Source organism: Saimiri boliviensis, chromosome 14 (genome assembly GCF_048565385.1).
Source record: "Saimiri boliviensis isolate mSaiBol1 chromosome 14, mSaiBol1.pri, whole genome shotgun sequence".
In the NCBI taxonomy this organism is placed as follows: domain Eukaryota; kingdom Metazoa; phylum Chordata; class Mammalia; order Primates; family Cebidae; genus Saimiri; species Saimiri boliviensis.
This window is the reverse complement of record NC_133462.1, coordinates 51,789,140-51,802,717: the sequence shown is the minus strand read 5'-3', so window position 1 is coordinate 51,802,717 and position 13,578 is coordinate 51,789,140. Positions and strand designations below refer to the sequence as shown.

At 49.0% G+C, this 13,578-nt stretch overlaps 1 protein-coding gene across 1 annotated transcript; it reads left to right on the top strand.

Moving 5' to 3' along the window:
- The first annotated feature begins 451 nt into the window (after positions 1-451).
- On the top strand, positions 452-2,287 carry GPR25 (G protein-coupled receptor 25). The gene has a single exon (XM_039466892.2). It carries the CDS (start codon positions 509-511, stop codon positions 1,592-1,594), a length of 1,086 nt encoding a protein of 361 aa, XP_039322826.1. The 5' UTR covers positions 452-508; the 3' UTR covers positions 1,595-2,287.
- Positions 2,288-13,578: the final 11,291 nt, after the last annotated feature.

Below are 13,578 nucleotides of genomic sequence, written 5' to 3'. Positions count from 1 at the left end.
CGGTGGGGGCTGGTGTGGGCCGGTGGGGGCCGGTGGGGGCCGGTGGGAAGGGGCGAAGTGGAGGCTGAGAAGAGATTAGGGCTCTCGGGCACCCACCACCTCTTGCAACCCTGAGGCAGTGGGGCAAGTATCCCGATTTCATGAACAAAGACAGGAACAACTAGAGGCATGGGCCGTGCTCCTACTGGGAGGCAGTCTGAGGGCAGGTCTGCCAGCCCTGAGGACTTTATTCCCAAGACAGTTGTGAAGCCCCTTCTGCCTGTCCTTGTCCTTACCCCTCGGGTCAGCCCCAAATCGGAGGCCACTATCTCTCCCACAGGAGCCTGCCCCTCCCACCCCACCCCCTCCTCCTTCCCCTCTTTCCTGCCCACCCATTTGCCTCGACCTGGGGTGGCAGGAAGGGAGGTGCTGGGCCCGGGCGGGCGTGAAGAGCAACCCCGCACCCCTGCTCAGAGCTGCTGCCGCCTGCGCCCAGGACTGCATCCCGCGCAGGCCTGGTGACCAGGCCATGGCCTCCACCGAGCCCTGGAGCCCCAGCCCGGGGTCCACGCCCTGGGACTACTCAGGGTTCGATGACCTGGAGGAGCTGGAGCTGTGTCCGGCCGGGGACCTGCCCTACGGCTACGTCTACATCCCCGCGCTCTACCTGGCCGCCTTCGCCGTGGGCCTGCTGGGCAACGCCTTGGTGGTGTGGCTGCTGGCCGGGCGGCGCGGCCCGCGGCGGCTGGTGGACACCTTCGTGCTGCACCTGGCGGCCGCGGACCTGGGCTTCGTGCTCACGCTGCCACTGTGGGCCGCGGCGGTGGCGCTCGGCGGCCGCTGGCCGTTCGGCGAGGGCCTCTGCAAGCTCAGCAGCTTCGCGCTGGCGGGCACGCGCTGTGCGGGCGCGCTGCTGCTGGCGGGCATGAGCGTGGACCGCTACCTGGCCGTGGTGAAGCTGCTCGAGGCGCGGCCGCTGCGCACCCCGCGCTGCGCGCTGGCCTCGTGCTGCGGCGTCTGGGCCGTGGCGCTGCTGGCCGGCCTGCCCTCCCTGTTCTACCGGGGGCTGCAGCCGCTGCCCGGGGGCCGGGGCAGCCAGTGCGGGGAGGAGCCCTCCCACGCCTTCCAGGGCCTCAGCCTGCTGCTGCTGCTGCTCACCTTCGTGCTGCCCCTGGCCGTCACCCTCTTCTGCTACTGCCGCATCTCGCGCCGCCTGCGCCGGCCGCCGCACGTGGGGCGCGCCCGGAGGAACTCGCTGCGCATCATCTTCGCCATCGAGAGCGCGTTCGTGGGCTCCTGGCTGCCCTTCAGCGCCCTGCGGGCCGTCTTCCACCTGGCGCGGCTAGGGGCGCTGCCGCTGCCGTGTCCCCTGCTGCTGGCGCTGCGCTGGGGCCTCACGGTCGCCACCTGCCTGGCCTTCGTCAACAGCTGCGCCAACCCGCTCATCTACCTCCTGCTGGACCGCTCCTTCCGAGCCCGGGCGCGGGACGAGGCCTGCGGGCGCACCGGCCTCCTGGCGCGAAGGAACAGCTCGGCCTCCTCGCTCTCCAGGGACGACGGTTCCGTGTTCTGGGGCCGGGCCCAGGCAGCGAACACTGCTTCGGCCTCCTGGTAGCGGCCCCGGGCCGCTGGAGGTGGGCAGCAGTGGAGCAGTGAGAGGCGGGGAGAGGCCCCGGGAGGCGGCCTGAGCTCCCCAGACGCGCCTGTCCTGGCGGCAGCAAGCCGCTCTGGCCGGCCTCGCGCGGTGCCTAGACTCCCGCGGTTTCCTCCATCGGCTTCCCCGGAACCTCAGAGCGATTGAACTTCCCTAAACCAGGCTGCTGAGACTAGCTGTTCCCTCTCAGCCTGCAGGGTTCCTGAGCTAATTTTGTCCAGTCTAAGTTAGGTGTTACGAGATGGAGCAGGCAGCAACTCAGAGACCCACAGATTCACCAAGTAGACAGAAGGGAAGTGAGTTTCCTTCTCTGCCCCATCGGGAAGAGCACCGACCGGAATATCTAACCCAGACCCCCCAAACGCCACTCTTGTTTCTGGCTGTGCTTTCTCCCTCCCACAATAAACTTTGCTTTCAGAGAAATACCTTCTCCAGGTCAGACCCTCTGCCCGTCGTCTCTCTAAACCCTCGAGTTGAATCTGGTGACACTTCTCCCCCTGTGCAGCCGCAGAACTCACCCTGGAAGCTATTCTGGTCCTTCACTCTGGACAGAAGATCCTGAAGTCTCTCACCAGGCATTCGGATTCTCCATCATTCAGCCGGGGACCCCAAAATCTTCTCTGTGAATTTACCTTTCTCAATAAACACTCTTGCTAGCCCTGTCTTGACAACCGTCTTTACTTGAGCAGAGGGAGTGAAATGCGTGTCAGGGGGCGGGTCGCACACTGGGTGAGACAAAACTCAACACAGTAGTTGAGGTTGACCTCAGGATGCTGAGGATTTGGGGTGATGTCTGGAACCATGAGAGCTGGCTGCATTCTGCAGGTGCAGTCATCCCACAGAAGGCAGCAAATCATTTATTCTTATTTTTAAGGACATTTCACATTTTGAAAGTTACAGAAAGAAAATGTATTTGTATAGGGCATCTGCCAGCCAGGTGTCACCCCCAAGAGAAGATGTGTCTTTTTTTCAAATATATACTAGGGCTTTTTTTTTTTTTTTCTATCTTTTTTCAGACCTTCCAGTACAAATTTTGGGGATTCACCATTTTCTGACTCTGTGGTTTCTCCTTTGAGGTTTCTGTAAGGGGAAAATCACTGTTTATACTTATGATTTAAGAGGATTTGGCCAGCCAGGCACCGTGGCTTACACCTGTAATCCCAGCATTTTGGGAAGCCAAGGTGGGCAGATCACAAGGTCAAGAGATCAAGACCATCTTGACCAACATGGTAAAACCCCATCTCTATTAAAAATACAAAAATCAGCTGGGTGTGGTGATGCTCGCCTGAAGTCCCAGATCCTGGGGAGGCTGAGGCAGGAGAATCACTTGAACCCAGAAGGCGGAGGCTGCAGTGAGCCAAGTGGCACCAATGCACTCCAGCCTGGCAACAAAGCGAGATTCCATATCAACAACAACAACAACAACAACAACATAAAGGATTTGGCCTAAAGACATTTCAGTCAGTGCACATCCTAGCCAGACCCCCATAGGCCAGTCATAATGTCGCAAGCACTGACGGAAGGGGTAGCTGTGCACGCAAATCACCACCTCAGTGCTGGGTTGGCTCTGAGGCCTGGCATTCTGCCGCAGGCTATCCATCCCATCCCCTCAGTGAGTACCCCTGCATTCTCTTCAGCATTTGGAGCTGCTGGATTAGAGCAGATTGAGCATCACATCCCATTTTGACCCCACCTGTCATCTCTCTTAGGTGAGCCTGCTAAAAAGTGGGTCTCTGCACGTTCCTCCCATATACTCCAAGAGAGGCAAGCCTTGCAGCCTGTGAGGCCACTGTGCCAGCGGGACACATTTCAGGGGCTTTGCTGTTTGGTTAAGTCTTGGCCCTTCCTATCCTCACTATTGCTCTCTGAGGCAAGAAATTATTTTTTCATGGAGCTGAGACCCCAGAATTTCCATGGCATGGAAGCTGATTCTCATCTGGGTGTGTGTGTGACAAGATCTCAGAGTACAGAGGTGGCACTTCTCCAGGGTATTGGGACTGAGCCCCCACCTCCACCCCTGCCAGGTTGCTGCTTCTGACTTACTGACTGGTTGAGTTCCCTGAAAAAACAGACAGAAGGAAGGCTTCTCCATGCCCTGGTGGGTTTTCGGCTCCCCTCTTGTGGTAGCTATTGAAACTTAGCATTCCCCTCCTGCTGTGGAACTCTGTGCGATGTGGAGAGACAGTCTCCGCCCTTGTTTGAGTAGATCATGGAATTGATCTACCATGTGTCCCTTGGAAATGTTCCCTTAAATTCAGACAAAAATGAAAGAGGACCAGTGAGCTCCTGTCTCCCACTGGGGAAGATGAGGCTCAGATTCAGCAAGGAACTGGTCAAGTGAGTGTTCCCACACATATGGTGAGTGGGAGTAGATTCCTTTAAGAAGCAATTGTCAATCTTTACCAAGAGCTTTAGAACTTCTCATATCTTATTTCTTTAAAATGTTTATACCCTTTGGCCCGGTAGTTTTACTTCTGCCACTCTCTTCTTAATACAACAGTACTAAATTTAAACGTTTATGCACTGAGTTATAGAAGTTTTTACAGAGTTAAACCTGAAAGGAAACAGCTTTAATATCTAACAATAGTGTAGCGTCTTTGTTAAGATTAATGACTATCATGCAAATTTAAGATGTTCTGTAGGGCCGTTGACCCCACAGGGTCGTGGGGTGTCCCTTATGCTGTGCTGAGGTGCAGGATCTGAGAAGTAAAGAGACAGGACACCGAAAAACTGGTGAAGAGCATCTGGACTCCTGGGGCCACACCACCTATGAGCGGAGATAGGCGAGGCCTGGAACACGCAGAAGCATCTGTATTTATTAGGTACAGGCAGGCGGAAGGGTCGTAAGTGAGGTCATCATCTATAGGCTTAGTAATAGGGTATATATAATCATATGAGTCTCAAGCGAGGGGACCACCTCTATGTCACCTGGGCAGAGAGGTGGGCCGTGCGCGGTAGGGGGCCGTGCCATGCGCAGTAGTAGAGGGTCGTGTACAGAAAAGGGGTCCACTCCCATTAGGTCACCAAGGCAAGGAGGTGGGCTGTGTGCAGCAGGTGTTGTGCACAACATATCTTATCTGGGGGCTGGAGGCTTCAAAGGATTTCTAATAGAAGGATACTGTAAGCCAATGCAGTGGGAGCTGACAGACTTGTGCTCTTCTCTTAAGATATTTATGGGAGGATTCTTTGAGCTAGCACAGAAGCGAGAAAAGACTGAAAGGGTGTCCAGCCACCGTGACTGGTCACACCAGAGGGCTTCTTCTCCCTGGGTTATTTCCAGGATCTCAGGCTGAGGCCTACTTTGCACGGGAACTGGATGCAAGGTACTACAACTCCTTTATCAGGAGGAGAGGCTCCTGCTCCAAGTCTGCCATACAGCGTATGCCCTTTCAGGCAGGGACGCCACCGCCTGGGTCTTTGGTTCTTGTCCTGGTCTGGCTGTTTTCCCATGTACTGCTTCTGTTCTGTGACTGCTCTAGGCATTTCTCCTGCTGTAAACTACTATATGATTATATGGAAGGGTTATATAAATCAGCACTAAATGTGTCAGTACAGCTCTGACTACATCTGTTATATGATTCTATCGAAAGATTATATGAAACTAAGTATGCTAGATATAAGTACTAAGTATGTTTATATAAGGTAGATATAAGTAAGCAGTGAGTTATATACTTCAGGCACTAATCATGCCTGGGGTCTGCACAGTTCTCCTGCCTTGGTGACCATAGCGGGTGTTACCCACATGTTCTTTAAAGAGAGACTGAAAAATGTTGATGATAAATTAAACGGGAAAGAAAGGTAAAAATCTTATCTGTTAAACACACCCACACACTTCAAGTCTGGAGGATGTAAAATGGTTAGCTAGCACTGGTTTCGTTAAGTAAAACATAACATGCTTCATAGTCCTTTCAATAAAATGATCTTTTGATCAGACGCAGTGGCTCACGCTTGTAATCCCAGCACTTTGGGATTACTTTGTCATACACTGAGGCAGGTGTATGACAAGGTCAGGAGTTTGAGACCAGCCTGACCAACATGGTGAAACCCCGTCTCTACTAAAAATACAAAATTTAGCCAGGCATGGTGGTGGCCGCCTGTAATCCCAACTACTCAGGAGGCTGAGGCAGGAGAATCGATTGAACCGAGGAGGCAGAGGTTGCAGTGAGCCGCGATTGCACCACTGCACTCCAGCCTGGGCAACAGAGTGAGACTCCATCTCAAAAAGAACAAAAAATCAAAAAATAATGTTTTGCTCTTTTATTTCTCATGGCTCGAGTTCTGAACACTATAGGTATATCTCTTTCCTCTAGGTGCTAATGGAATGCCATCGATTTATTTCTTTGCTTCTCGCCTGCCTCTGCCACCAGAATGTGAGCTCCATGCACGCAGACAGTTCGGCTGTGTTGGAAACACGGTGCCTGGAACGTGCCTGTGCGTCGCAGGCACGCGCTCACCACCTGTGAATGAATGATCATCAGGGCCATGTCATGATATGAAATGATGTCATAGAACGTGAAGAGCAAAAGGAAAGCTATCAGATTTTATGTGTAACAGCTATGTCTTATTAAAGGACTTAAAAAAGAAAGGCTAAGAAGAAATACGATAATCATTAATGATAGTGATTGTATTAGAGGAAGTAGATTACAGATCCTTTTACCCCCTCCATTTCTTTACTCTTAAAGATTCTTTTATTTTATTTATTTTTTCTTTTCTTTGTTTTTATTTTTTTATTTTTTTGTTTTTTTACTCAAAGTTTCTGTAAGCTTTTTTTTTTTTTTTTAAAGAGACAGAGTTTTGCCTGCAATCATAGCTCACTGCAGACTCAACCTCCTGGCCCCAAGCATTCCAACCACCTTGGCCTCCCAAGGTTTGCTGATTACAGGTATGAACCACTGTGTCTGGCTTTCTAAGCTTTTGTTTTTTTTGTTTGTTTGACACAGAGTTTTGCTCTGTCACCCAGGCTGGAGTGCAATGATGGGATCTTGGCTCACTGCAGCCTCTGCCTCCCAGGTTCAAACAGTTCTCCTGCCTCAGCCTCCCAAGCAGCTGGAATTACAGGTGCCCACCAATTTTTTGTATTTTTAGTAGAGACAGGGTTTTGCCATGTTGGCCAGGCTGGTCTCGAACTCAACCTCAGGTGATTCACCCGCATCAGCCTCCCAGAGTGCTGGGATTACAGGCACGGGCCACCATGTCTGGCCCACTATAAGCCTCTTTCAAAGGGCAACTAACAGACAGCAGTGAAACTGCCGAAGTGCTGGAGCTTAGTAACCAGCTGCCTGTCCGTGGCCGCCTGGCTCAGCTGTCTTGAGCCTCAGTTTCTTCAGCTAAACAAAGAAGATGATAATATCTGCTCAGACTGTGTCACAGATCAAAGGAAATCATCTTGAAAGTCCTTTGTAAGCTGTGTCGTTTTAGACAAACATACTGCAGGAGTTTTAGACAACATACCCTCAGGATTAGCTTGTTCCAGGCCGGGCTACCCCTCCCCATCCTTGTCGCCATGGAGAGGAGACAGGGTGGAGCCACTCTGGGTTTTCAAAAGGTCGGCATCTGGGCCAAGGCTGGGCACTTTGGCTGTGTGTGATTCTGATTTGCTTCCTGTGACTAATTCTGGGCTTCCTCCTCACCTTCCTCAACCCCATGGGTGCTTTCTTGGGGCACAGTGTGGGAACTCAGGGCCCTTGGGTTGATGAGTGATTTGGGGAGTTCAGCAGAATGGCAGAGCTCCAGGGGTGGCACTTGGTGATATGACTCAACCCCATGCCATTCTGAAGGCACAGTGAGGACTCTAGACACTTTTGGGGACATCTTGCTTGTTAGCGCTGACTGGGTCTAACTCCCTGTTCTACCCGGGCCGAGTGGCCACAAGATCCCATCACCCCCAGCCTTCGTCAAAAGGGGCAAATGATGAAAAGACCAGGAAATGCTTGGGAAATGAGAGGAAAGGAGAAGGCAACGATGTGAAATCACCCTGTCTCTTCATCATCATAAAAACCAAAAAGTATTTATTGAGTGTGTAATTAATTACATCTTCCATGACAGTGAGCACTGCCTGTGATTCGTGTTTACATTCACCACAGGGCTTTAGGGCCAGAAGCTCATTTTGTCCATTCTGAGAACGAGGTCCATTCTGAGGGCCAGAAATGGGAGTCACTTACAGCAATAATCATCACTTACATTTGTGTAGCGTATTGCATATTTTTTTTTTGAGACAGAGTCTTCATTTGTTGCCCAGGCTGGGGTGCAGTGGCGTGATCTCAGGTCACTGCAACCTCTGCCTCCTGCGTTCAAGCCTCCTGGCTCAGCCTCCCGAGTAGCTGGGAGGTACGTGCTGTAATCACAGGCACATACCACCACGTCTGGCTAATTTTTGTATTTTTAGTAGAGACAGGGTTTCACCATGTTGGCTAGGCTGGTCTCAAACTCCTGAGCTCAAGTGAGCCACCTGCCTCAGTTACCCAAAGTGCTAGGATTGCAGACATGAGCCACCACACTCAGCTTCAAGTTTTTTAAAGCACGCCGGGCATGGTGGCTCACATCTGTAACCCCAGCACTTTGGGAGACCGAGGTGGGAGGATTGCTTGAGCCCAGCAGTTTGAGACTAGTCTGGGCGTCATAGTGAGAACCTGTCTGTAAAAAAATTAAAAACGGCCGGGCACAATGGCTCATGCCTATAATCCCAGCACTTTGGGAGGCCAAGACGGGTGGATCACTTGAAGTCAAGCGTTCAAGACTAGCCTGGGCAACATGGTAAAACCCTGTCTCTACTAAAAATAGAAAAATTAGCCAGGCGTGGTGTTACATGCCTGTAGTCCCAGCTACTTGGGAGGCTGAGGGTTCATTTTAACCTGGGAGGCAGAGATTGCAGTGAGTCAAGATCATGCTACTGTACTCTAGTCTGGGCAACAGAGCAAGACTCCATCTAAAAGATAAAAATAAATAAAAATTAAAAAATAAAAAATCCAGTTGTGGTAGCCTGTGCCTGTGGTCCCAGGTACTTGAGGAGCGGAGGTGGGAGCATTGTTTGAGCCTGGGAGATCGAGGCTGCACTGAGCTAGGATCACGCCACAATACTCCAACGTGTGCTACAGAGTGAGACCTAGCTCAAAAAATAAAATGAAAAGTACATACATGTGACTTTATTGATTCTCGTGACCCTGTGGCCAGCAGGAATAATTAGCTTTGCTTTATTGCTGATAAAACGGAGGTTCAGAAGTAAAGTGGCTTGGGCAAGGTCACAGATCAGCAAACAATGCAGCTCAACCCTTATCTCTCCCTCTTGCCTTCCCTCGCCCCTGCTACCCTGTCCTGCATGACACAGAGACACTGTCTCCATTTCAGACCTGACTCACACCCGGTGACTTCCTCACCTAGGCTCATTCTTAAAAGTTTGAAGGTTCCCCCCACCAGCCCCTGGTTATCAAATTTATACAGTTTCTTTGTTTAAAAAAAGAAGAAAAGATAAAAGTGGAAATTATAAAGAAAAATATGAAAACACCTATTATTCTGTATATATAAAAAATAAAAAATCTATATAAAAATATAAAAATACTTATGTGCACATTTTTCCAACTAAATTGGGACAGGCTATCTAATCCATATACACTAAACACTGAGTTGATTGTGCTCCCAAGTGTAGACACAGCACCTAGACACAACAGGCACTCAGTAACTATGTGTTGAATATGTGTTATCTACATTATTTTGTAGCCATTTTCTTCACTTAATAATATGCTGTATTTTATCATATCATTACATATTATTCCAAAACACATCTGTAGGACTACATTGCATCACTAACTGTAACCTTGTTTATTGAACCAAGCCCCTAAACTTTTTAAATTTTTTTTTTTTTTTTTTTTTTTTTTTTTTTTTTTTTGAGACAGAGTTTAGCTCTTGTTACCCAGGCTGGAGTGCAATGGCGCGATCTCGGCTCACCGCAACCTCCGCCTCCTGGGTTCAGGCAATTCTCCTGCCTCAGCCTCCTGAGTAGCTGGGATTACAGGCACGCGCCACAATGCCCAGCTAATTTTTTGTATTTTTAGTAGAGACGGGGTTTCACCATGTTGACCAAGATGGTCTCGATCTCTTGACCTCGTGATCCACCCACCTCGGCCTCCCAAAGTGCTGGGATTACAGGCTTGAGCCACCACGCCCGGCCATTTTTTGTTTTTTTGTTTTTTTTTTTTGTTTTTTTTTTTTTTTTTTTTTGAGACAGAGTTTCTCTCTTGTCATCCAGGCTGGAGTGCAATGACGCAATCTTGGCTCATGGCAACCCCTGCCTCCCAGATTCAAATGATTCTCCTGCCTTGGCCTCCCAAAGAGCTGGGATTACAGGTGTGAGCCACCACACCTGGCCAAATTTTTTTACTCTTATAAATAATTCTGTGTTGTCTGGGCGTAGTGCCTTACACCTGTAATCCCAGCATTTTGGAAGGCTGAGGTGGGTGGATCACCTGAGGTTGGGAGTTTGAGACCAGCCTAGCCAGCATGAAGAAACTTCTGTCTCTACTGAAAATATAAAATTAGCCTGGCGTGGTGGGCGAATGCCTGTAATCCCAGCTATTTGGGAGGCTGAGGCAGGAGAATAGCTTGAACCCAGGAGGTGGAAGTTGCAGTGAGCCAAGATGGCACCATTGAACTCCAGCTTGGGCAACAAAAGTGAAACTCCATCTCAAAAAACAACAATAATTATAAATAAAAATAAATAATTCTGTGTTGAACATCTTTATACAAAAATCTTTACGCTCATCTTTGATTCCTCAGGATAAATTCCTAGAAGTGAAATTATTTTTATTTATTTATTTATTTATTTATTTTTTAGACAGGGGTTCACCATGTTGGTCAGGCTGGTCTTGAACTCCTGACCTCAGGTGATCTGTCCACCTTGGCCTCCAAAGTGCTTGGATTACAGGCGTCAGCCACTGCGCCTGGCCAGAGTGAAATTATTAAAGATTATGAGCAATTTAAGATGGAAAATTGTGCCAAATTGTTGAAAAATTTACGTTCTCTTTCGAGCTCTATGAAAGTGCCCATTCACCACACCCTTAACAAACAACACTAGCATTATCATTTCAAAAAATATTTGTGAGCTGGGCATGACGGCTCATGTCTGTAATCTCAACACTTTTGGGAGGCTAAAGTCAGAGGATCAGTTCAGGCTAGGAGTTGAAGGCTACAGTGAGCTCTGATGGCACCATTGCACTACAGCTTGGGCAACAGAGAGAGACCCTGTCTCTACAACAACAGCAATAACGAAATTGGCTGGATGTGGTGGCATACACCTGTAGTCCCAGCTACTAGGGAGGCTAAGATGGGAGGATCCCTTGAGCTCAGGAGCTGGAGGCTGCAGTGAGCTATAATGGTGCCACTCTACTTCAGCCTGGATGACTCTATTTCTCAGCACTTTGGGAGGCCGAGGTGGGCGGATCACCTGAGGCCAGGAGTTCGAGACCAGCCTGGTGACCATAGCGAAACCCTGTTTCTACAAAAAATACAAAATAATTAGCTGGGCATGGTGTCAGGCGCCTATAATCCCAGCTACTTGGGAGGCTGAGGCAGGAGAATTGTTTGAGCTGGAGACGCGGAGGCTGCAGTGAGCCTAGATCACACCACTATACTCGAACCTGGGCAACAAGAGCGAAACTCTGCCTCAAAAAAAAGACAAAGAAAACAAAATGCGTCAGTTGTCAGTTTGGTGTCTGCCCAACTTAAAAAGAAAATATTTACTATCTTGTTATATTATTTCAAAGACCAAAGCCCTTTTATACATGATATCTCATTACAGTATCCCTCTGAAGTAGGTGTCAATAGCTAATATTTACCAAGCACAGATGAGAGAGGCTCTGAGCTAAAGTTCTTACTTTATGTATATATTTATATAACATTATTGATCTTCACGATAACTTTATGGAGTATGTAATATTATTGTTTCTGTTCTACGTATTAAAAAAATGAGTTCTGGAGAGTTTATATAACTTGCCCAAAGTATCTTGCTTAAGAACCTGGTATTATCCCCATCTTACAGATAGGAGAGCTAAAACTCCAAGAGCGTGGTTGACTTGCCAGGATCACACACAGGGCGGGGCTGAAAAATCGTTGCTTCCTGGGCCACAGCTCAACCCACCTTCCATCTTCCACCAGTGTGCTAGCGCCCTGTTTCTCACTAAGTGACACTAAACCAAGTGTGCTGGAGTGAAGGCTGTTGTTACTGACCTAGCATGGAAATTACCCTGCTTCTGTGTTCACAGAATCAGAATCCCCGTCCTATGGACACGGACAGTAAACTGTTGGGGCATCGATCAGATTGAGAGAGAAATGAGCTCTTCTCAGGAGTGCTAGTGGGCAGGATTGGGAGAAACCCACCAAGCCCAGGGTTGCCTGGTAGTCCCAGCGGTGAGTAAGAGAGCCGGGAAAAGATGGGCTGGGCTTCGACGGGTTCAGACCTCAAACAACAGCTGCCAGTGTCTGGTTGGAGACTGTGGTTTGCCCCAGGGAGATGTGCTAGACAAGGAGTGATTAATTGCTACCCTGCTCTGAAAATGACTGTCTTCACGCTGTGCATGCAACCATTTCTCTGTTCATCACTTCTGCGTCTGAACAACCGAAAGCAAGCAGGTTGTGCCTTGGGCTGCTCCTATTCTGGGTCCCACCAACACACAGTGGCAGGACAAGGAAGGTCACAAGGCTCTCTGAATTCCGTTTCTTTTTAAGCAATGTCTTGTCCTTTATATAGCCCATTGTCAAATCCTCTCAGGTTTCTTTTTCAAAGAGATGGGGTCTTGCTTTGACACCCAGGCTGGAGTGCAGTGGCACAATCATAGCTCACTGCAGCCTCGAAATCCCAGGCTCAAGCGATCCTCCCACCTCAGCCCAAGTAGCTGGAACCACAGGCACATGCCACCACTCTGGGCTAATTTTTTAAAAATTTGTTTTGTAAGCCGGGTGTGGTGGCTCAAGCCTGTAATCCCAGCACTTTGGGAGGCTGAGGCGGGTGGATCACGAGGTCAAGATATCAAGACCATCCTGGTCAACATGGTGAAACCCCATCTCTACTAAAAATACAAAAATTAGCTGGGCATGGTGGTGCATGCCTGTAATCCCAGCTACTCAGGAGGCTGAGGCAGGAGAATTGCCTGAACCCAGGAGGTGGAGGTTGCGGTGAGCCGAGATCGCGCCATTGCACTCCAGCCTGGGTAACAAGAGCGAAACTCCGTCTCAAAAAAAAAAAAAAATTTTTTTTTGTTTTGTAGAGACAGGGTCTCTCCATCTTGCCCAGGCTGGTCTCAAACTCTGGGGTTCAAGCCACCCTCCTGCCTTGGCCTCCCAAAGTGCTGGAATTACAGGTGTGAGCCACCGTGTCGAGCCTTCTCAGGTTCCAATTTCTAAATTTATGATTACCATAAAGAGAGAAAATATAATATGAAGAGTGAACTGACTCAAGATCCTGCACTCTAACTGCAGTAATTTTCATTTTTGCCCATCCTCTCAACACTTCACATGGTCACATTTTACACTGCTGTGATCACATCTTGTCCTGCTTTATTATTTTACAGAACATATTATAAACACTTGTCTGTGCCACTGTATAGATTTCCTAGTTATCATCTTTAAAGGCTTCATTCAGCGGATAGACCACGGTGTGACCAACCACTCCTCTGTGATTAGACATGTATGTTGCTCAGGAGCTCTGCTTTTATAAACATACCATAGCAAATATCATTTCCGTCTAGTTTGGGACTGATTTTGAGTGTCTGTTTCAAACTGAAAAAATTCCCCTGCATCCATCACCCTCTTTTGGCTCTTCCCCTTCAGCACCCTGTGTGAGTCTATCACTTGTTATGTTCTGTCTCCTTCAAATATTGAAATCTCCTCAAAAGCAGTATCATGGACTTGTGGAAAATGCATTTTTGAAAAGAAATAGAGCACCATAATGAGGGTCA

Bases quoted from the DNA above. Each gene is read 5' to 3' on its own strand.
- GPR25 (XM_039466892.2), top strand. From the start codon at position 509: ATGGCCTCCACCGAGCCCTGGAGCCCCAGCCCGGGGTCCACGCCCTGG.